General features: G+C 44.9%; 1 protein-coding gene across 2 annotated transcripts in view; it reads left to right on the top strand.

The window, feature by feature from the left end:
* Positions 1-23,974, top strand: part of KRIT1 (KRIT1 ankyrin repeat containing) — a 44,872-nt gene extending 20,898 nt beyond the window's left edge. The window contains exons 3-18 of one of the 2 annotated variants that reach the window (XM_066584549.1): positions 330-488; positions 1,506-1,665; positions 2,461-2,553; positions 3,244-3,373; positions 5,139-5,382; positions 6,334-6,449; positions 6,874-7,017; positions 8,651-8,807; positions 9,956-10,063; positions 11,742-11,898; positions 14,668-14,819; positions 16,864-17,030; positions 18,488-18,575; positions 20,799-21,005; positions 22,280-22,396; positions 23,678-23,974. In XM_066584549.1, coding sequence (XP_066440646.1) covers positions 387-488; positions 1,506-1,665; positions 2,461-2,553; positions 3,244-3,373; positions 5,139-5,382; positions 6,334-6,449; positions 6,874-7,017; positions 8,651-8,807; positions 9,956-10,063; positions 11,742-11,898; positions 14,668-14,819; positions 16,864-17,030; positions 18,488-18,575; positions 20,799-21,005; positions 22,280-22,396; positions 23,678-23,767 — 2,232 coding nt within the window. In that variant the 5' untranslated portion in view covers positions 330-386 and the 3' untranslated portion in view covers positions 23,768-23,974. The other variant, XM_066584550.1, reaches the window with a different exon arrangement.
* The last annotated feature ends 1,089 nt before the right edge of the window (positions 23,975-25,063 follow it).

Genomic DNA, 25,063 nt, shown 5'->3' with positions numbered 1-25,063 from the left:
CTCATCCTTTCATTTTTTGGAGTAGGGGGCTCCAGTAAAGGACATGGGGGGCTGAAGGTTGTGCCCACTTCTGCTTTAGATATTTGTTGTCGATCCTGTTAGGAGATACTTATAAGATAACTATTGTCTGACTGATCCTACTGTATTCGCCGATCACTAATGATTTCCCCATTAACAGAGATAAGTGGCTGCAAAGACTCTCCCATCTTTTGAGTCCCAATGCGTGTCTTGGACCTTGGGTTGACTGTAGTTCTGTGCTCCTAGCACATCCACATGTAATAATAAGTAACAGGACATGATGATAAATTCTCTATTCTTTGCTTCTACAGGCCAGACGTGCGCTCTACCTCTGTTATTACCCATTGACCAACGAAGGCACTATCACTATGGGCAGCCCTACTGACACAGAAGAGGTGCATGTAGCCGTGATACGTCCAAAAAATGCTGGAAGCCTCAATTCACGGGAGTATCGAGCAAAACTGTATGAGGTAAGAAACAAATGTTTGTTGTACTGTTTATTATCCATGACCCTCGATGGGTCTGTAGCTCGGCTGTCCATCCCTAATAGTTTGGGAGGCTCATTTTGCCTATATTTTATTTGCATGGCGAGGCCTCAATTAATGAGCTTGTCAGAACATTCCTGGGCCCTCTGCCCCTCATAGACCCCTCCGGTCTCTCGGATTGATGTCCCAGCTGCCTCAGGAATGCAGCATGCAAAAAAACGGATTCTGCAATTATGAATTGACGCTCAGTCTGCCTCCGGAAGTTGTAGTGTGACATCAAAAGCCAACCTAATGCTGTACTGAGAGCAGCCAGGGTGCCCCATAACAGAGCCAGCCATTGCATCCCAACAAAAGGGACTTCCAGAGTGTATCCTTACATTTAATACTGTGACAGCGTCAACCGTAGCTCTTCTCTCCTCCCTCCATGGCAGTGTTGGCTGCCGCTCCTCCCTTCTCCTTGTGGCAGTGGCAGCTGCTCCCCTCTTCCCGTGGCAGTGGCAGCTACAGCTTCCCTTGAGTATGTCAGCCATGGTGAAACCCACCAATGGGGGCTGTTGGAAAACAACCCAGGACATTAGGCAAACATGATGAGAACTGCCAAAAAGGATCAGTGGATGACACATTGGAGTCAACGTTGGTGCACACTGTACAGCAGGGCTGGAGAAATCGCAGATAGACAATATTTCTAGAAATCTGCTACTGGACCGTATGTCTTGGGGATAATTCCTGTTGGTGGTCACTAAAAAATCCATCCTAATGTATATGGCCTTCTTAAGATATACATTTTCTAACTCCCTCACGTCCAACGTTGCACTAAAAAGACCCAGGTCTACAATCCAAGATAAAGTCTGCTTTAAGGCCCCGCTGTCCTTCCCACCACTCTACCTCCACTACTGCTCTCTGTTGTCAGCTTCCCCACTGACTTGTTTTCACTCCCAGAACAAAATCCCCAAAACAACACTCCATCACTGGAAACTGATTTATTTTTTCCCCATTTTCCAGATCTTAATGATTGAGGTACCAATAGAAGGGCAAAAGAAGAAACGACGAAAAGTTTTGCTGGAAACCAGTCTACAGGGGGAAAAAGACAAGTCCCAGGAGATACTGGACTATGTGCTGGAAAGCACAAAGCAAAACTCGCCTTCAAATCAGGGGGTTAAAGGTGAGGATTAAATCAGGGGGTTAAAGGTGAGGATTAGAGATGAGCGAGCATACTCGGTAAGGCGATATACTCGAGAGAGCATCGCCTTTTTCGAGTACCTGCTGGCTCATCCCTGAAGATTCGGGGGAGCCGCGGGGGTGAGTGGGGGGTTGCAGAGGGGATCGGAGAGAGAGAGAGAGGAATCTCTCTCACTCTCCTCCCTGCTCCCCCCTCGCTGCACGGCTCCGACCCTCAAGGCCCCCCTGAATCTTCAGGGATGAGCCAACAGCTACTCGAAAAAGGCGATGCTCTCTCGAGTATATCGCCTTACCGAGTATGCTCACTCATCTCTAGTGAGGATTAAATCTTGGGTAATGGAAGGAGAAGAGACCTCTTGTCAGAATATCACATTGATGGAGACTATGGATACATCCAGACATAGGGGGAGCCGCGGGGGTAAGCGGAAGGTTGCAGAGGGGATCGGAGGGAGAGAGAGAGGGATCTCTCTCACTCTCCTCCCCGCTCCCTCTTGCTGCCCCGCACCCCCCACAGCCCCCCCAATTCTTCAGGGACTAGCCAGCAGGTACTCAAAAAAGGCGATGCTCTCTCGAGTATATCGCCTTACGGAGTATGCTTGCTCATCTCTAGTGAGGAATATCACATTGATGGAGACTATGGATACATCCAGACATCTGCTCTTGTGGTCTCTCCTGCATATGATCTGCTAACACAAGACCAACCTGCTAATAAATCCTTATAAAGAAGAAATTTGACGCAATATCTCATTTATGTTTGTTTTTCTCTAATAATCCTCAGGTAAAAGAGTTGTGTTAATGAACAAGTTTCCTCTTGAAGGTGAAAAGACCGGTAAAGAAGCAACTCTCTTCCTGGTCCCAACCTCTGTCAAAGGTAAGGATCTTGGAAATATTCTTCAAGGGAATGTATCGCCTATATTTTTACTAATTGATACCAGATAGTAAAACATTTTCCATCTTTCTAATCTGTTTTTATTTATTTTCTGATTCTAAAATTTTCTATTCAGCTATATGAATAGTAAAAAGATGGAACCTGAAAGTGTTGACCCTTTAAAAAAAAGGAGGGAAGAATTGTAGAAGGTGATGAGGAGAAAGCAAATCTATTAAATAGTTTTTTCTTAGTGTATTCATGGAGTAAAATGAAGTTTTAGATGAGATGCAGAGTGATAAAGTAAACTCTCCACTACATGTCACCAGTCTAAGGCCAGGCTCACACAGCCGTATGCGGAATCCGCATCACATTTCAGCTGTTAACTCGGCCGTGACCTAGCGTACTTCTGCGTAATGTACTGCGTATGACTGCGTACTCACACAGGCGGTCATGTGCCATGCACCTTTTTTTGTTTATTTGTTTATATTTCCCACTCTGTCACTTAGCAATGATGCAGGTACCCGCAGCCCATGTGCAATATAATTGCATACGGGCAGTGGGTATATCCGTGGCCATAGAGAACAATGGCACTGTGTCGCAGATTGAGAACAAACTAAAGTCTTGCACAGATTAGTGTAATATATATATATTTGGTGTCACAACCATTATTGGGTTTCTCCTGTTACTTTACAGATAATTCCAAGACCAGCTACAACCCTGGGAGCCCCGTGTTCTACTGCTTGCAGGATATCATGAGGGTCTGCAGCGAGACCAGCAGTCACTTCTCTACAGTCACAGCACGCATGCTCATCGCTCTGGATAAGTAAGGATGCACTTATTTGTCCTATGTATATATGCAGGTGGCAGCTATATATACAGCGTGGGTCCAATCAATGCCAAGAACAAGAGTCATCACAGAGGCAGATGCCCCTGTAGTGTGCGGATGTGCCCGCGCCTGTGTGTATAAGCGGTTGTAATACAAATCCATTCACAATTCTGCTAGTAGTTGGAAACAATCAGCAAGGTTGTTGTCAGATCTCGAACGGTATGTTCATACATAAATGCTGCGATTTTCCACAGCGAAATGGCTACGGAAAATCATAGCACTTTACAATACAAGCTGTGCGGATGGGATTTCAAGAAATCTCTTATATATGCTGTGGATTGAAATATGCGTAAAGCGACCCGCCGGGGTTACATCTGCCGCATGTTAATTTATCGTGGGGGTTTTGAGTGCAGATTTTACCTTTTCAACTAAGAAGATATAATGCACAGCAAACTCCATGTGTCACATGTGCATTTAGGTGCAGAACAAAACACGGATCTGCAACAAAATCCACAGCAGATTTACCGCTGTGGAAAATCCAATACGTGCGGACATATCCTAATAGTGTGGCGGAGCTACAACGATGCAAGAAATAGTTCAGAAGACTGTCCAGTGCCTAGTGTAATGACAACCATCTGAGCAAGGTCTGTGTAGACACTGATCCATCAAGGTAATGCTGGGAGATTTCAGCACTAAAGCCTGTAGAAATGTGAGTGCAGCTCTGGAGTATAATACAGGATGCAACTCAGGATCAGTACAGGATAAGTAATGTATGTACACAGTGACTCCACCAGCAGAATAGTGAGTGCAGCTCTGGAGTATAATACAGGATGTAACTCAGGATCTGTACAGGATAAGTAATGTAATGTATGTACACAGTGACTCCACCAGCAGAATAGTGAGTGCAGCTCTGGGGTATAATACAGGATGTAACTCAGGATCAGTACAGGATAAGTAATGTAATGTATGTACACAGTGACTCCACCAGCAAAATGGTGAGTGCAGCTCTGAAATATAATACAGGATGTAACTCAGGATCAGGACAGGATAAGTAATGTAATGTATACAGTGACTCCACCAGTAGAAAAGTGAGTGCAGCTCTGGAGTATAATACAAGATGTAACCCAGGATCAATACAGGATAAGTAATGTAATGTATACAGTGACTCCACCAGTAGAATAGTGAGTGCAGCTCTGGAGTATAATACAAGATGTAACCCAGGATCAATACAGGATAAGTAATGTAATGTATACAGTGACTCCACCAGTAGAATAGTGAGTGCAGCTCTGGAGTATAATACAAGATGTAACTCAGGATCACTACAGGATTGGTAATGTATGTACACAGTGACTCCACCAGCAGAATAGTGAGTGCAGCTCTGGAGTATAATACAGGATGTACCTCAGGATGAGTACAGGAAAGGTAATGTATATACACAGTGACTCCACCAGCAGAATAGTGAGTGCAGCTCTAGAGTATAATACACGATGTAACTCAGGATCAGTGCAGGATAAGTAATGTATGTACAGTGACTCCACCAGCAGAATAGTGAGTGCAGCTCTGGAGTATAATACAGGATGTAACTCAGGATCAGTACAGGATAGGTAATGTATTTACACAGTGACTGCAGCAGCAGAATAGTGAGTGCAGCTCTAAAGTATATTACAGTATGATGCTCATGATCAATACAGGATAAGTAATGTATGTTCAAACATTAATTGTATTTGACAGATTATTTGACTTTCATGTAATTTTTCATCAGGTGGCTTAATGAACAGCACACCAAGTCTCACGCCATTTCTGCGCTGTTCCGTCCGTCTCCTCTAGACAGGATAAAGACCAACGTGACAAACCCAGCATACTCCACCGAGACCGGACAGACTGAAGATTCATTGCACATGGGGTACACCGCCCTGGAAATCAAGAGCAAAATGATGGCTCTGGAAAAAGCAGACATGTGTATTTACAACCCGCTGTTTGGATCAGATCTGCAGTATACCAACAGGGTGTGTATGCCAGGGCTCCAACATATACTATTCCTCATGGTAATTGGGATTCTGTGACCTACAGATCCTACAGTGATTTGGTCACTGAGTGATCATTTGCAGAGGCCATAGAACATGCAAAAGATATTTACAGTTTTTTTCTATATATGCCCTATGCTGTCTGTAGGTTAGTTAGACGACGGCATTAGATGTAAGCAAGTAATGCATGACTGTAGCATGGGACTACAGACACCTTTGTTTGTAGTCTGTAACCATGGAGACAAATAAGCTTGCATGGGAGCTGTACACACAAAATGGTAAGATATTTGTAATCAAGACTATTTGCAAAGTTTATTGTTTCATTTTATGCTTTATGTTAACATACATTGGAACAATACTTGAAGAGGTTGTCCAGTTGTGAACTATTGCTGGTATATCTTCAGGATAGGTCATCCATAGTAGATTGGCAGGGGTCTGTTGCTCAGAACGTATGCTGATTAGTTGTTCACCGGGTCGGCATGCTTTTGTTCTGAGCTGATTTCTGTACAAAGCAGACTACTCCGTTCTTACTGCAGTGGCCAGGCTTGGTATTGCAGGCAAAGTTCCCATTCATTGCAGTAAGAACAGAGCTGTCTGCTTCCGGCTGTTATCAACTCAGAACATGAGTGCGTTGGCCCGGTGAAAAGATGATTGGTGGGAGTCTCAGGCCACAGACCCAAGCCAGTCTGCTATTGATGACCTATCCCGAGGATAGGTCATCAATAGCTTACAAATGGACAACCCCTTTAAACATGAATACGTACCCTTCAACTACATAGGACATTATCGTATATCATTTGCAAACTGGCTAATTGATATGCTGGGAACTGTAGTTTTATAAGAACGGTAGAGCCGCAGGTCGCAGACCTGTGTTATTTTGTCCAATCCTTAGGGATGACAGTAAACATCTATACATATTCTCTTTTTTCGCAGGTTGATAAAGTGGTGATTAACCCTTACTTTGGGCTTGGTGCTCCAGATTACTCCAAAATCCAAATTCCAAAGAGAGACAAGTGGCAGAGGAGCATGAGCAGCGTCATGGAAGACAAGTACGACGCTATGATATTTTACATGCATTTATGTTTAGCATGAAAGGCTGAAAATGTATCCAGCCCTTGATACTATTTTTAGATTATTGACACACTATAAATAGCTTTCTCACTGGCATATATTGGAGGCAAAATTTGCACCAGTATCTGGTATAAATTATAGTATATCTGTTAGTCCACTGAGGCCCCGCCCCATCACTTTAACCCCACCCACCTTTCTTGCAAATGCAAAAAAGCAATAAGCCACGAACGTGGTGTTTGCCATAATGTGTGACTTTTTATGCCAATTAGCTGTCATAAATCCTTTACTAATTCCCCCCTTAAAAAAAAAGTATATCACAAAGTTCTGGAACTTTTCATTCTGTAATGTATAACTTTGTGCCATTGTTCTGGCAGTTTTATAATTACTGGTTTTGTTCATTAGAGAGCGCCAGTGGGTGGATGACTTCCCCCTGCACCGCAGCGCCTGTGAAGGTGATACCACGTTGCTGAACAAATTGCTTGATGAAGGATTTTGTGTCAACCAGCTGGACAACGACCAGTGGGCACCCATACATTATGCATGCTGGTGAGTAACATGCCTGAGTCGCTCATGTAAACCTTTTGTTAACCCAACCAACAATATAAAGGATAGGACTAGAATCACATTGTAGATTTTATAGCAACTGTGAAAAACAGTTGAAGACAAATCTGTACTTTTTTCTTTCACACTGGCTGTCTAGATTTATCCCTTTTTTGTATTAAAAAGGGATTTTTAATACAATATTTTGGGGGAGAAAAAGTCGCTCCCTCCCTACAGTGCCAACTAAATTGATTGTGCCACTAGTAAAAATTGCTGGATTGCAGCTCAGTTTCATTCACTTTAACCAGACACATATGGCTATATACGGCCTAGTGGGCAAACCTGCTCCTTACATGGCAGGTATTGGCTGTCCTTGACAGCTAACACACGCCTACAATAGCCACGATCAAAGTCTAAGTCCTCCAGGGCTGCCATGATTGTTTGCCTATTAAGCCGTGCCTTAGTAACGTCTTTAATAGAAAGCCTTTTAAAATATAGTATAATGCCATACCATAGACGGAGAGAATACTTACCTTTCTGCCAAAAAGAGTCCAGCTTCTGGTTTCCAGGAGTGTACCCCCCCTCCCCTTAGTACTTGCCTGCCTTTGAGGAGAAAGGGAGTGCTTCATTTTGGGAGTCACTATAGCCAGCGAGTCAGGGTCGAATTGACGGAACGTTGACTGACCTTCCTTGTCTTCTGAGGGTTGGGCTGTGAACAGAGAGGTGGAGTTAACAGGGAGAGTCTAGGGCCTGCCCTGAAATCAGGAAAACCGAAGACCAACGAAGGAGGAGGTCTGCCCCCTACAGACACTAAGGATCCGTTTAGACCTGACGATTCTTCGTTTGAACGAGCGAATGATGTCGGAGTTTGCTTATTGGCTCAGGCAACCTACTCATACTGGCAGATACATTGTTGGCTCGTTCAAACAAGAAATCATTCGGTTGTTCACATTCACTGTGTAAGGGACTGAGAAGGACTGAATGATCGGTACTTAAACCAAATGACAAGCGATCGAGCCAACGACGATTTTTATGCCTGCATGAAGTTAACAAAAATCAAACAATTTATCGTTCTTCGTTTAACCGTTGGCTACGTTTACACTGAACGATTATCATTCATTTTCGCTCGTTTTGAATGCTTTTTTGAATGGTAGTTGTTCCATGTTAAAGGGCCTTAAACTAAGCTAACTAACTTGGTACCTGCAGGAGGGGTATAGCTGGTAGGAGGAGTTAATACTTAGTGCCCACCTCCTAGAGGCAGTAGCTGTAACATGGTCCTAGGTTGTGTCCTCCAATGCAACGGATGAGAATTGTAACTCATTCCGCAAAAAATAGGTCACCGGAAAAATAAAAAAGTTATGATTTTTTTGAAAGTGAGGATACATAAACTACAGAATGTGATCGGGGCTCAGAAGCATCAATGACCCTTGGTAACAAAAGGGATAATAAAGCTAAGCTGCATTACCCGACACAGCCATACACAGATGTGGGGATGTTTCTGGAAGAAAGGCATGTGTTTCCTAATCCTGTATAACCCCTGTAACCCATACAGACCGAATGACCTTTATATGAAGTAGTCTAGGCTCAGTTTATGCAATCCATAGGCAGAGAATAATTACTCGTCTTGGTTCTTTGTCAGGTATGGGAAGGTGGAGGCTACCAGCATGTTACTGGACAAAGGAAAGTGCAATCCAAACTTGCTGAACGGACAGCTGAGCTCCCCGCTTCACTTTGCTGCTGGAGGCGGACATGCTGAAATAGTACAAATTCTCCTCAATCATCCAGAGACGGACAGGGTAGGTGGGAGAAATGTCAGGATTTTCTGTTTAGCATTGACCAATGAGATGATTACATAAAAGGCAAAATGCACAAGACTGAGGACTCTTCAGCCAGGCAGAAGTTCATTAGTCAGATAGAATTGATTTTCAGGCTCCCATCTCCTCTATGCAGCAATTAAAGGGTTTTCCAGCTGAAGACATTCATGGCCCAGTCATAGAATCTATATATATATAAAGGCGAAAGCCCTCACTGACTGACTCACTTACTCGCCACTAATTCTCTAACTTCCGATGTCGTACAAACTTGAAATTTGGCAGGAGCATTCTTTAGGTTGTAAATAGGAAAAGTGAAGGGATCACAACTTAATTATTCAATGCTACATGCAAATGTAAGTGACTCCCTATGTTATGTAACTTCTCTGTGTCATGCAAGTGTGAAATGTGGCATGACCATTCTTTAGGTCGTAAATAGGAAAAGTAAAGGGGTCACAACTTGATTATTCAATTCTAAGTGCAAAAGTAAGTGACCCCCTATGTTATGTAATTAATAACACACATCTGAACTGCACAAACATGAAATTTGCCACGTCCATTCTTTACGTCCCAATAGAAAAAGTAAAGGGGTTGCAACTTCAAATTTAGTGAGGCTGCCGGAGATAGCTGACCTCTTGAATTTCGATATCTCCAGCAGTCCCATTGAAATGAGTGGAGCAGCAGTGTGCATGTATGACTGTCGCTTCATTCATCCTGAAGCCTTTGGGTTTCGGTGGGAGTCTCAGTGGCCGGGCCTACCATTCTGAAAGTTATTACCTATCCTGTGCATAGCAGATGACTTGGCACAGTCTCTTTAAAGCGCAAATAATTATTAGTATCGGCCAAACAAGCAGTTTAGAATCTTTAATAGGGGAAGCTGAACTCTCTCACCTTTATCACTGTGTCTTAAAATACTCTGTGCTGCTGTGAGTTTTCTAGTCATACTATTTATTTTGCCTGCATCTGTAGAAACTTATGGAATCGTTGATTTAATAAGGGTGGTGGCGGTAGGGGGAGGGGCACGTTAATGTACCCAAGTTGCTTCTTGTTAAAGTAAACCTATACATCAGTGCTGTTGTCAGCTGCGACATCTATTTTATTGGTAGGTTCGATAATACATTTTGTTGTTACAGCATATAACAGACCAACAAGGACGGTCCCCCATGGATATATGTGAAGAAAACAAGCAGAGCAAATGGGAAGAAACCACAGAGCTGCTGAAGAATTCCCTTTTTAAACCTGTAAGTTTTGTTTTATCAGAATCAAATTAAAAGAAAAAAGAGGGGAGAGGTAATTAGCTTAGTCCCAGAGAGTGCCCCCTTGCGAATTTGACTACTTGGTCAAGATTTTAAGGACCTCTATGAGCACTCGAAGGAGTTCACTGTACACAGATTGCACCGAATAATAAATCTGTCTTTGGTGAGCTCCCCCTAGTGGTGGCTGCAGACTGCTTGAATTTTATTACTTATCTCTATGACTATTTGAATAAGATTGGGTGCTCAAATAAAACACCATACAACCCTAAACATGTACCATAGCATGCTATGTGTAAGGCCTCATGTCCACAGGCGGATCGGATTCCGCTTGCCGATTTCCGGAGCGGGAGACCTGCGGAAACTATTTTTAATTGCTTGCAGGAGATCGCTGGTGCAATGGTTTTTCCGTACGGATGTACAAGAATGCACTGAGGATCATCGGCACAGGGGGAAAAAAAAAAAATCGACAACCTCACCTCCATAGTTGATCAAGTCCACAGTGCATACTCAATTGCTCCTCTATATTGCAATCTGGCTTACTGCATGCTACTAGGGTGTATGGTGATTGAGCCTTTCCTGCAGTATATAAATTCTATCTGACTTCCTTTTCTGTGAGTTGCGGATGAACCGTGCATTGTTCGCACCCATTGACTTATATTAAGCCCGTCCGCATGGAATCTGCACTGAAATGGAGCGTGCTGCAATTTGTTTTCCGCACCAAACAGTCCGCAAATCAAATCCGCACGCTTAAATTTAGTTGCAAATGCCAATGCTCCCCTATGGGCACTTTGAATTGCGGATCAAATCAAATCCGCCGTGGACGTTGGGCCTAACACAGTAGGTGCTGGATGTGCTGATGGTCATCTTTACATTGTAACTAGAGATGAGTGAGCGTACTCGGTTCGGGTGTTTTTGCACTCGAGCACCGCTTTTTCCAAGTAACTGACTACTTGGACGAAAAGATTCGGGGGGCGCCGGGGGTGAGCGGGGGGTTGCAGAGGGGAGTGGGGGAGGGGAGAGAGAGCTCCCCCCAGTTCCCCACTGCTAACCCCCCCCCCCCCCCCCCCCCGCTCCACCACGCCGCACCCCAAATCTTTTCGTCCGAGTAGTCAGTTACTCGGAAAAAGCGGTGCTCGAGTGCAAAAACACCCGAACCGAGTACGCTCGCTCACCTCTAATTGTAACTGAACATAAAAAAACATCCAATATCTCGTAGTGACATGTAAGACGTGATGGGTGGCGTTCAGGTGCTGAGACCCCCACCAATTGTTAAAGTGAATGGGCAGTAGCGTTCAGCTGAGTGCTGTGTCCTTTCGGGTGTTATTAGCAAGCGGTGTAAGGACTCCATAGACTTTCTCCATAGAGCAGAGATGGATGGAAACAGCTGAGCTCTTCTGCCCATTCTTTTTAACAATTGGTGGGAGTGTCATTACCCAGATTCCCAGCGATGAAAACTTCTGAGGTATCACCATGACCTGTCAGAAGTGTTTTTAAAGTTTAGTCACCCTTTAAAGTCAGAGCTCATTTGGTGCTCAGCCATTCTTGCAGACTAGTGATATGTTTTACCAGCTCCGCATGGATTACAGTTGTCAACCCCCGCTATAATATATTGTAGTTGTATACAATGATGCCATTATGTGTTGGTTTTTTTTTCACACGTTAGTATGAAAAGGTCCGCATCTATCGGATGGACAGCTCGTACCGCTCTGTGGAATTGAAACATGGCAATAACACAACCGTGCAGCAAATTATGGAGGGGATGCGTCTGTCTCAGGAGACGCAGCAGTTTTTCGCTATTTGGATCTGCTCAGAGAATATCAGTAAGGATACTATTATTTGGTCATCGGTCCAACATGACTCCAGTGTTAAATATCAGGGCACGTTATGTTGTATGGCTGAATACCCGCTCCTTATGCCTGATGTGTACACAAGTAACTGCCCCACTAAGGCCTCCGGCATATGGGGAAATTTGCATTGCAAAATGTGGACCGGGATTCCGCCTCCGGATACTGCAGCCATTCCAGCCCATAGCATGCTATGGCAAAACACGATTTTCTGCCCACGAGCAATTTTGTGTGGGCTACACACGGCCAGTTTCCATTGAAGTCAATGGAAGCCATCCATCCCGCCACCATTCTGCAATCATCACTGCAGAATGATCGCGGCAGCTGTGTCATCGCCATAGCAACGGCGCGGCACCCCCTGTACTGCGCATGTGCGCCGGCACATCAGCAGCAGAGGAGAAGACGCCGAACAGGTAAGCAGGGGGCACCGGTCGAACTCCACTGCGGGAATCCCGTATGCGGGGTCCGACCCGCCCGTGTGCAGGCGGCATAGGATTAAAGAATACTTGTAAACACAATTTCAGAGTTTACACATGGAATTAGAGTGGCCCTCCAGGCCTGGACAAACCAAGATGGCCGCACCGCTTCTCTGACTACCTGATGTAAACCGTACAGTAGTATGCATCGCTAGTTTAAGACATTACACGCTGCTGTACCTGGCTAGTGTGGCTTTCTTAATCCCTTAGTGACGGCCAATGCACCTTTTTACTGACCTCACTAATGGGCTTTAATCCTGCACATACATCTTGTAAGGCAGTGGTTTGACTGACTACAGACAGCCAGGTTCTTGCTCTAACCTCCTGGGGTGGAGAAACCTCAGATTCTGGCAATTTAACCTTTTTTCATGCCATAATCAATAGCAATTGCAGCATGTAAGCAGATGGCAGGGGTAGGGGGCTCTTTCTGTTATCCATCGGCACCCTGCAATGTGATCACAAGGTACCATCAGATTGGTCCACCATGTTCAATCCAGCAATGGAGCCCCATCTTGCTGGAATATAATATTAAGTTGTGGATCGGCTATTTGGAGATACAGAAACTGTTCTAACATGTCAAGGTATATGGGGCCAGTAACTGTAAACAAAAAAATAAACGGACTGATAGTCCGGTCCGTCATTACGCCACACCAAACATTTAATTTTTGGTTACCTTGGACATGTTCTCTGTAGACTGTGGATTTTCGGTTTTCCATCTCTGCACCTTGTGCCATTTGACAAGGCCTCATGTCCACGGGGACAGATCCGAAGCGGATCACCCGCACGCGTGGTCCGCGCCCCATAGGAATGCATTGAACACCCGCAGGTAATGAAATACCTGCGGATGTCATTTTACCCTAAGCGCGGATTGCGTGTGTGGGAAAACACCCGTAGCATGCTCCATTTTAGTGCGGGTCTTCCGCAGGCTTCTATTGAAGCTTATGGAAGCAGTCCGGAACATGGAGAATCCGTAGCGGGTCCCTCCTGCCCCGCGGACATGAGCGCTTAAAATAAGAATTAACTCACCCGCAGCGGACCGGGCAGGTCTTCTCCTCTTCACGGCCGGATCTTCTTTCTTCGGCCGGTGGATGTGCTCGGCACGCTGGCTGCAAGCCGCGCGCATGCGCCGGGCACATCCGCCCGGCCGAAGAAAGAAGATCCGACCGTGAAGAACAGAAGAACTGCCAGGTCCGCTGCGGGTAAGTTAATTCTTATTTTGGTCTCCCACGGATCCGGACGGCTTCCATAGGCCTCAACAGAAGCCTGCGGGAGCCGTCCCCGCGGGAGACCCGCACCTAAATGGAGCATGGTCCGGATTTTTTAATGCTCCTTTTTTTTTTTAATTCCCTTTTATTGACCATCCGCGGGTATTTATCTACCCGCGGGTGGTCAATGCATCCCTATGGGATGCGGATCCGCATGCGGGTGATCCGCTGCGGGTGATCCGCTGCGGATTTTAAATCCTATTTTGCCCGTGGACATGAGGCCTTAGTGTTGATGCAATTAAGCATTTTGCAGTAGATTCCTGTCTATGCGGCTCACCGTTTGGCTTCAGTTGTTGGACAATTTGCACTTTACAAGGATACATATGAAGCCGCTTATCCCATACTTCATACACTGTCATTGGCGGTACGTTGAATTATCTTGATGCTTGGCAAATTGATTTCAGCGGACTTCTCTGAAGCCTCACTAGAATGTCTTCCTCTTCGGGGCGCCCTCCAGAGTGTTTTAGAACACTTCACTGTTTTTCCGTCAGGTGTATGTCTTCTGTACACTTGTCAGTAATATCTAGTATACATTTGCCATGTCTCGTTGCATTCTCACGCACTTCTACTTTTTACATTACTACATGGTTTTGCACTCAAAAATTGTGGCCATTTTTTTTCTTAGTGTGCATTTTAAAACTTTTAGCCGCGTCCAGAGGCGTAACTTGAAGCTCCTGGGCCCGATGCAAAACTTGTAACAGGGCCCCATCTATAATGCTTTACTTTTAGTACTGAGTTACCTATATGGAGAAGAGAGGCCTTATGGGCCCCCTAAGGCTCCTGGGCCCGGGTGCAACCGCATCCTCTGCATCCTCTATAGTTACGCCCCTGGCCACGCCCATTTTCTTGGCACTTATTTACAACGGTCAAAGCAAAAAGTCCTGAGTTGTTCTTTGATCTGATAAAGGATGTGAAGCTCTCTATAGTATTTTATTCCTATGGCCCTGCTGCTGGTCATTATGTAGTCTGCATCGTATTTATACTGCCTTCTGCTCTCCTTTTAGGCCTCCAGCTGAAGCCTTTTCACAAGCCCCTGCAGCACATCAGAGACTGGGGAGAGATAGTGAATGAGCTTACTAACCTGGACCCCCAGAGAGAGACCCCGCAGCTCTTTCTACGGAGGGATGTAAAGTTACCACTGGACGTAGAGAAAAAGGTGACAGAATGAAGGTTCCCTCTTTCCCTTATAGCAACCAGATGCAACACTTTAACCCCTTCCCATCAGTTACATGGCTATCTGCATACACCCTGTGCAGTTTGGACGTATGTAGACCACCACAGCATATGCTGTGTATGAGGCCGACCTCTGAGATGATCCCACTTCATCCATGATAGGTATCTGCTGTCTTTAGCAGCCGGCATGCATCTGATTGGAGATCTCAGCAGCTCTTACCCCTTTAAATGCAACTCTCACTATCGATTGGGATTTAAATGTCCCAAACGGCCCCACTGTGATAAGATAGCTGGGGTGCCATCCGGGTGTCATGTCAGCAAGGGGCTGTCTAAATGCCCTCAGGGCTGTTATAAAGGATTGCCTATTAAGATGTGCTTGTAGCACGTCTTTAATAGAAAGGGTGTTAAAATACAGCATAATGCAATACCATAGTATTTTATTACAGTGTGTGTGTGTGTGTGTGTGTGTGTGTGTGTGTGTGTGTATATATACATAAATATATGATCACAAGTTCAAGTCCCCTACGGGGACTAAAATAATAATAGTAAGTAACGTAATATTTAATTATTACAAAATATTTTTTTAAAAATAAAAGTTTAATCTCCCCTCCCTCTTTTCATGGTTGTTGCATTAAAAAAAAAATCTGATTTATTACATTTGTTAAATATATCCCATATGGTGAATGCTGTCAGGAAAAAGAAAAAAAAGGAAAACCAGAATTCCGCTTTTTTTGTTCACCCCATATCCAAGAAAAACGTGCATAAAAAACTATTAGAAAGTCATATGTACCCAAAAATGGTACCAGTAAAAATTACAAGTGGCCCTACAAATAACGAGCCATCACACAGCACCGTCGAAAGAAAAATACAATAATTACGGTAGTTGTAAGATGGTGACAGCTTGTATTTGGAAAATCGTTGTTTTTTTTTTTTAAAGTAATACTACATTAAAAAATCCATATAAACTTGCTATCCCTGTAATCGTACTGACACAATTCAGATAACGCCATAAATGCTGTAAAATAACCCTCGCCACTCAAATGGTTTCGTTAAGTTTTTTCCCCCATTTTGCCCTGGTTAGAAATTGTTAAAAATCTTCATATAGATTATATGGCACGTTAAATGGTATCATTCAAAAGTAAAACTTGTCATGCTAAAAACGAGCCCTCATGTAGATGCGTCACCTTGAAAATAAAAAAGTTATGATTTTTTGAAAGAGGGAATAGCAGAACAGCAGAATGTGTGTCTTTTGGTCTTGAAAGAGTTAACTAGTGTTAGTGGCTGGACGTTCCATCCCTTGTAAGATGCAATACTTAAAATGCAATACATAGTGAGAATTTGTGATTCATTGACGACAAGCAGAGATCTTGAAAACTGTGAGGGATTTTAACCCGAACTTTATAAGTTGCAAAACTTTTGATTTATGTAGTGACTAAGCTTTGTTTGCACAGGACCAGAAAATCCCATTAATAAAATGCTAGGAACATAGTCGTTTTGCATTGGTTGGACTTTATTTTAAAAACATACTAATATTAAACCATTAACCCCTTAGTGACCAATCTTTTTTTGTGTCAGAATTGACAGTGGCATTTAAAGGGTTAACAGCTCCGATGAGCCTCGCGGCTTATCGGAGCTGTTGCCACAGGGTGTTGGCTGTAAGAACAAGCCGGCAGGCACGATGTATGGAGGGAGATTGCCGCATGATCTCCCTTCATACATGTCCTGCAGCTGCAGGACGTAAAAGCACGATAGGCCGGTCACTAAGGGGTTAACATTCATCTTAGTTGCTACATATATGGCCACCTGTACAGCAGTACAGCGCCGTTAAGACAGATCAGACCTCGTCCAAAGTTATTTGAATTCCGAAGTACTCATTAGTATAGGAAGAGCTGTCAATCACTCTAGGCGGGTCAAGTGGGACTCACAGGCTTTATTTGTGTCGGTGGGTAAACAGGACTCACAGGCTTTTTCTGAGTATTCGCAACATCTACACAGCTGTAGAACTTGTTTCTATGCTGTCTTTACAGATTGAAGATCCTCTGTCTATATTGATCCTTTTTGACGAAGCTCGTTACAACCTCCTGAAGGGTTTCTATCCAGCACCAGACGTGAAGCTGATCACACTGGCCAGCCTCCTCCTGCAGATCGTATATGGGAACTACGAGAGCAAAAAGCACAAACAAGGGTTCATGAAGTAAGATGTGACGGTGGATAATTTGTATGGCTCCTAGTGCCGTCATGTGAAGGAGCGGGCACATCAACCCTTTCAGGCCACGTCCCCATCAATCAGACTTCTATCAGATCAGCTGAGTGCACTTATTTCTGTAGAGGCCTGGGGATAAGCGGTTGCCTTATATCATGCGCCACTCATCTCCTACTGGAACAAAGGATAGTATAGGTTAAATCCAACCTGGAAAGCAACAGCTCACAACTCTCCTACCGAAAGGGGTATGCCAGGACTTTTACTATTGATGACCTATCCTCAGGATAGGTCGTCAGTAGTTGTTTGGTAGGAGTCCGCCACTTGGGATTCCTGCCGATCAGCTGATCGCTGGGCCCGCTAACAATGCAGACAGAGTTGGAAGTAGATCGCATTGTCTGCATTGCTGCAACTTGGTTGGTACTGCATTAAATTCGGTGGGAGCTGTACTTGCAGTCACAACCCAGGTCGCTGCATTGTTGACAGTGCTTATCTGCTTCCAGCACTGACAGCCGGCTCGGTGATCGGCTAACTGATCAATGGGAATCCCAAGTGGCAGACCCCCACACATAAACTATTGATAACATATCCTGAGGATAGGCTAGAAGTCCCAGACAACTCCTTTAACGCTAGAGGGTGACCAAGGTCGGACGCCGTCCCTGGGGTTATCTACAATGCTGTGACACGACTAATAAAGGCAAAGTTTTTTTCTTACCTCCGAAGAGGATTTACTTTTTTGGAATTACTCCCTTTAACGCTAGCCGTCATTGGGTGCTTATCTTGTACTGATTTTGGCATGAAGTCTCAAGTCACATCCAAAGCTGCATTCACAGTTCTGCAGGGTTCCTGCTCACTTTTAAGTCACAGGCGGCGTAGCTATCGCAGGGGTAGCAGTCGCTACCGGGCCCTGGAGTCTTAAGGGGCCTAAAGGCCTCTCCATCAGATAAGAAGACACAGTATTATAAATAGCACGTGGTAGGTAAGAGACTAGAGATGAGCGAACATACTCGCTAAGGCAAACTACTCGAGTGAGTAGTGCCTTATGCGAGTACTGGCCCACTCGTCTCTAAAGATTCGGGGGCCGGTGTGGGTGAGTGGTGAGTTGCGAGTTGCGGGAGTGAGCAGGGAGGAGTGGGGGGGGGGGGGGGGAGAGTGAGAGAGAGATCTCCCCTCCGTTCCTCCCCACTCCCCGCCGGCAGCCGAATCTTTTGAGACGAGCGGGCAGGTACTCGCATAAGGCACTACTTGCTCGAGTAGCTTGCCTTAGCGAGTATGCTCGCTCATCTCTATAAGAGACCTTTTCCACCATTGCCCTACTGCTGCAGTGTCTTTATAGAGTACAGCCAGTTGCGGTGCTTGATGGGAAATGTAGTATTTACACAAGTCACTGCATGGTGCATTATGGGATACAGGAATATGTTGTTTACATTTTTATTGTTTCTTTTCTCCAGTGAAGAAAATTTAAAGTCTATTGTACCAATCACCAAGGTGAAGAGCAAAGCCCCTCACTGGACGAACCGCATACTCCATGAGTACAAGGTGAGACTGCTTCCTGCCATTCAGTCATAGTCTCCCTACTTACATGTTTCATGGGCAGCCATATGGTGAACCAAGCTGCAGTCCTGACAACAGTCCAGCCTCGAACCACTGATGTGTCTCGAAATCAGCATAAGGGTGCATTCACACGAACGTATATCGGCTCGGTTTTCACGCCGAGCCGATATACGTTGTCCTGGTGTGCAGGGGGGGGGAGGATGGGAGAGCCAAGTGCAGGAACTGAGGCTCCCGCCCCCTCTCTGCCTCCTCTCCGCCCCTCTGCACTATTTGCAATGGGGAGAGGCGGGACAAGGGCGGGGCTAATTCCCGGACTTTAGCCCCGCCCCCGTCCCGCCTCCTCTCATTGCAAATAGTGCAGAGGGGCGGAGAGGAGGCAGAGAGGGGGCGGGAGCCTCAGTTTCTGCACTTGGCTCTTCCATCCTCCCCCCCCCCCCCCCCCCCTGCACACCAGGACAACGTATATCGGCTCGGCGTGAAAACCGAGCCGATATACGTTCGTGTGAATGCACCCTAAGACCAATATCTGTTGAAGGGTTTGTGCCGCTAACATAAGTCCTTTTTATATGCCCTACGTACATATGGACATTATTGGGGGCCCACTGCTTGGAACTCTCCTACATGAGCAGAGAGCAACTAGCAATGAGCATCTGATGTCCCTTTAAGGCAGCCAGTACTTTTTTTCTTTGCATTCACTTCTGCATTCCAAACGCCATAACTTTCATTTTTCCATCAACAGCCATATCAGGGCTTGATTTTTTGTCGGACAAGCGAAAAATTTTTAATGGTACAATTGTACCCTATAATGTGTCACCATGTCCTCCTGTACGAGTATAATGATATTACATGGTCTACTTCATGCACACTCTTCACATATAGGGACATAAACTCCTATCACAGTTACTCCTGATGATTAAAGTCTCCTATCATAGTTATAATGAAGGACAGTTCGTCCTCCTGACTTTATGCTTATGGCGTTTAGCTTATTTTGGTGAATATACATAGTAACAATGATCACACCATCCTTCCAGCAGGCAGAGATGGTACTGGCTCTAGCTGGTCATTCAATGCTGTACTGATGCATCATGAAATTGTTAGCACTGCATAGAGGAAGAGCAAGCAGGAATAAATCTAAACATCAAGGTGGTGCCTGATAAGTAGCAGACAGGAGGCGGCACTGCAGGGAAGTGTGTGCAATTTACATAGGAGATATCCAGAGGGGGCAAGCAATCACGTAATGGATGGAAAGATGTGTTTTCCCTGGAGTGGCCCTTCAATTTTTCGGGTTGGAACTCGATCACTGGATCCTTTAATTGCTTGTATAATACACTGCACCACTTCTGTATCGCAGTGTTTTATGTCTCCCAGTGCAAAACTGGCAGAAAGCCTATTACATTTTGTCTTAAGAGTCTAATAGGCTCACTTCTATTGCAGACCTGAGGGCCTTTGCTGGGCATCCAGCTGACATGGCAGCTCATTAGCACTGTGTGATGATTGTTCAGAAGTAGTTTGCTGAGATATCGTTCATAGAGGGGATCTCCATGCAAATTTGTTCACAAGTGTTCAAATACGAACAACTATGGCTTCACACCAGATCATTTTTGATCAACCAGCAATAGAGATGAGCGAGCACGCTCGGTAAGGTCAGTTACTCGAGCAAGCATCGCTCTTCTCGAGTAACTGCCTTCTCGTCCGAGCATGCTCGAGGGGGCGGCGGAGGGGACCGGGGGGACGAGTGAGAGAGATCTCTCTTACCGCTACCCCCTGCCGCCCCCCCCCCCCCCCCCCCCCGAGCTTGCTCGGACGAGAAGGCAGTTACTCAAGAAGAGCGATCCTCACTCGAGTAACTGACCTTACCGAGCGTGCTCGCTCATCTCTAACCAGCAACTATTTTTCTGGTAAGTTGAAACAAAACAACTAGCAACTCCTCACTTGTCACGCTGACCGTGGCCATATTGACACTGAACAACTATTGTTTGAATTCCGTCTTTAGAGCAAATAATTCGGCCGATAGTCGCCCCGTGTAAAAGTCCCTTTAACAGAAAAACTGATGGTGCAAGCTCAGTTCCTGAGGTCACTCCATCCCTGCTACCTCCCGAAGGATTTGTAAATGTGGTTAAGTGCCAGTAGGGGGGGATGTTGAGGCCGTCTGGCTCCAGCATGTGCTTGCACTAATTCTGTACATTGTCTCCATTGTGTCTGTTGCAGAGTTTGAGTACAAGTGAAGGGGTGAGCAAAGAAATGCACCATCTACAGCGCATGTTTCTCCAGAATTGCTGGGATATACCCACCTATGGAGCAGCGTTTTTCACTGGACAGATATTCACGAAGGCCACTTCCAGCAGTCACAAGGTCATTCGGGTGTATGTGGGTATCAATACTAAAGGGCTGCATCTTCTCAACCTGGAGACCAAGGTAAGTGGTGATGGATAAAGTGTTTGTTTGAACTGCTTAAATGGGCACAAACATCAAGGATGATGAGACAGTAAAATTCATTTACTCAAGTATCAATCTGTTATATGCCAGATTATCGGACTTTCCGAATCTTGTACGGTCATGTAAATGTCATTTAACCTCCTATTGACACAAGACGTACATTTACATCCTAGGTGTGCAGCGTGTGTATGGATGGGGATTGAGAGTCAATACAATGGGGGTGCTGGCTGTCTCTTGACAGCTGACACCTGCCTGCAACAACCACGATCAGCATAAGTGCTGATCGCAGCTGTTGACCCTATAAAATGCCCCGATTGGAGTTCGTGGGATGCCGTTCACTTGCCATGGTTGCTGATGGCCTTCTGAAGGCCCTCAGAACTGCTGTGGCTGATTGCCTATCAAGCCTTGCCTGTGGCATTGCTTGATAGACTGCCTGTCAGAACGTGTTATAATGCAATCCTATGTTATTGCATTTTGCTTTATGAGCGATCAAACGATCTCAAATTCAGGTCCCCTATGAGGACTAAATTAAAATGTAAAAGAAAGACAACCCAAAATAAAATGCAAGTGCCAACCATGTTACTATAGAACAGTAATAATCAACAAGTGGGCTACATTGTCAGACTATACCACTCCCAAGGGCCAAAATATAACTAAAGGGCATTTTCCATAGGAGTCATTTATGGGATATTCACAGAGTATCAACAGTGCCAGCCACTAATGGCACTCCTCTTAAAGGCCCATTTACACCCAAAGATAATCTTTCAAATGATTGAAAAATTCAAAGTTTTAGCAATCGTTTTGCATAAAGTACTAATGGACACTAATGCCCATTGGTACTTTCTCAGCTTCATTTGCTTGTAAATGAGCCCCCAGGAGCTGTTTCCATAACTCAGCAGGTGGTCTGAGCTCTGAAATCAGCTCCATTGTTCAGGCACGGGCTGCAGAGAATACAATGTAATCTCCAACTCCCGTGGAGAACACAGCCTGCGGTCTGAACGATGGTTTTTAGACTAACTTAAAAATCATCGTACAGATGAAAAGTGCATGATGGTAGCATTTACACACGGCGATTATCGCTCATATGCCATCGTTTTTAATGAATTTTGAGCGATTCTTGTTGCATGTAAATGGGCCCTAACAGCCATCTCTTAAAGGGCCTAATAGCAATCACTGTGGCAGCCCAGTAGAACTCTGTACTAAAGCATCGCTGGTTGTTTCCTAATCCCATCTCTTCTTTTTTGTAATTTCAGGCTCTTCTAATTAGTTTAAAGTTTGGCTGCTTTAAGTGGCAGCTGGGAGACGGCGATACCTGTTTCCAGATCCACAGTATTGAAAACAGAATGAGCTTCATTGTTCACACAAAACAGGTGAGTAAATAGTAGATAATCTGATATGAAAAGACTGGATTCAGAGCTGCGGGGGAGTAAAGAAAGATCTCAAAAAGTCACTGACTAAACTCCAATTAAAACATAACTTTTACTGTAATGAATTTAAAAAATTGAACTGACTATATAAGGCCCGACAACATAAATAGTAGTATAGTATGGAGGACACCACACAAGTATAGATTCAGTAAGTCCTGCAGTATGATAACTACACTATTCTCATGCGTTGGTCAACAATGAAATGTCAGATCTTTATTGGATTCAAGACCAACCGCAAGGAGCAGAATGTAGATGCTTGACGGGAGGAGCGGCGTGCAGAGAAAATAACATCAGCAACGTCCCTCATCAACTGCAGAGTCAATAATGGATGCCTGCACCGCCGTGTCCAAAGCCACCAGCCTACCATCAAGGCTAGAGATGCTGCTAGGCTTCTGATTTTATTGTTTTTTGGTTCCCTTACCAACAAACCTTTTACTTATTTTGGTAGCTGGTTACGCTAATTATAGCGCTAACCGCTTTTCTACCGCCTCTACCAGCAGCGGCGTCCGCTCGTAGCTGTTTAGTTTCTTTTTCTTCTGTACTGCGGATGGTCCACACGGCGAGCCGTCGGACATGCACAGTGCAGAATTTATTTTTAACCTTGCTAGTAACACGGAATCCGCAACGTTTCCGCAATGTGATTGCAGAAGGGCCGTTGATCGGACGGCTTCCGTCGACTTTAATGGAAGCCATTCACGCAGAATCTGTAAAAAAATGGAGCATGCCGCGATTTTTCCTCCGCTTGCAGAAACCGCAGTTGGTTTCTGCTAGTGTGCAGGAAGAATTGATTTCCCATAGCATACTATGGGCACTGTGTGCTGCGGATCCTGCAGCAAATATCCGTCCGTGGGCAGGAGCCCTAAATCGACCTTGTCTGATCCTGCAGTCGCACCGCACTCTGACCCCGACCTCTTCCTAATCTACATTCGACAGGTTAACTAGAAGGCAGATAGAGTGGAATATCTCTCAGGGTCAGTCTATACAGGTTTAGTTTGTAATGTGTAATCACGGAGACACGGTTCTGCATAGGAGCTGTAGACCTAAAACGGAAGCAGATTTTTAAGCAAGACTATTTGCAAAGTCGCTTCACCTTTTAATTTTAGATGCGTTGGTTGCAGGAATCTGCACACCCTTTAGTTGGACATAAATGATATGTATTCCCTGCTGTATACCTGTGTATTGGTGTTTGATTGCCATTTTCATGTCCCTCTCTGTCTGATATAGGCCGGCCTGGTAGTGAAGCTCTTGATGAAGCTGAGCGGCCAGTTAGTGCCTGGAGATAAGAGCATGACAGAGCGGTATGGTTATGGATAGCTGCTACAAGACGTCTTCAGACCACTTCCCACCAAGGCTTTCTCTATGTCCTCAGTGAAGTCATTGGAGGATGCCTCAGCCGTAGACCGGTTGGCAGACACTCCTCGTTCATCTGCTTCTTTTTATAAGTATTTTTGTACACGCCTCTTATTTTTCGAATCTTACTAGAAATGCTGTAAAAAATATCATATTTATTAAAAAGCAATAAATAAAATTGTGTCTGCTGTGCTTCATCGGTTAATTGAAAACCGTATCTTGGAGCTGTTTTATGGACTGTCATAATATCTATCACCAGTTGGCGGCACTGTTGTGCAGTATATTGCGTTCTAGCAAAATACATATTTTAGGGTGTGATCGCATGGCCTGGGCTGTAGCTGGATGAAAGCTACATTAAACGACACAATGACATCGGAGCTCACTCGGGCAGCCTGTTTTTACAGCAGATACGTCACTATATGTACAAGCTTACTGAAAGGCAGTCCATGTTGTGAACTGTGTACTTCACCACTGCTTTGCATTTCAGCTTTTACTAAAACCTGAACAATGTAACATAGTATGTTAGGCTGAAGGGAGACAATGCCCATCTAGTTCAGTCTGTTTCCACCATCCCCCTTGTGGATCCAGAGGAAGGCAAAAAAACCCCAATGAGGCAGAAGCCAGTTAGCCCCCTTGAGAGGGGGGGGGGGGGAGGGGAATTCCTTGCAGACTCCATAATAGCAGTCAGAATAATCCTTGAATTAACGTTTGAAAGTTTCTACCTGACTCCAAGACCCGGATCAACAACCCCACTGATCACTTAATGTCTATATCCTGTAATAGCATAGCGCTCCAGAAAGGCATCTAGTCCCCTCTTAAACTCCTCTATGGATTTTCCCATCACCACATCCTCAGGCAGAGAGTTCCACAGTCTCACTGCTCTTACAGTAAAGAACCCCCTTCTATGTTGGTGATGTAACCAGCTTTCCTCTAGACGTAGCGGATGTCCTCTCGTTACAGTCGCAGTCCTGGGTATAAACAGATCATGGGAGAGATCCTTGTATTGTCCCCTCATGTATTTATACATGGTTATTTGATCGCCCCTTAGCCGTCTTTTTTCCAGGGTAGATAATCCCAATTTTGATAGCCTCTCTGGGTATTCCAGTCCCTTCATTCCGTTTATTGTTTTATCGTCCGGTGTAAGTGCAAAAAAAATAGTTTACTATTTGTTCACTTCTCGTTATCGCTGGCCTTTATTCAGCATTAAAACATTGCGGGATTCTCACTCATTGTAGTGCTCAGCACTTCATTTATAAGGTG

This window comes from Eleutherodactylus coqui, chromosome 12 (genome assembly GCF_035609145.1).
Source record: "Eleutherodactylus coqui strain aEleCoq1 chromosome 12, aEleCoq1.hap1, whole genome shotgun sequence".
Classification (NCBI taxonomy): Eukaryota; Metazoa; Chordata; class Amphibia; order Anura; family Eleutherodactylidae; genus Eleutherodactylus; species Eleutherodactylus coqui.
This window is presented reverse-complemented; position numbering and strand designations above follow the sequence as displayed.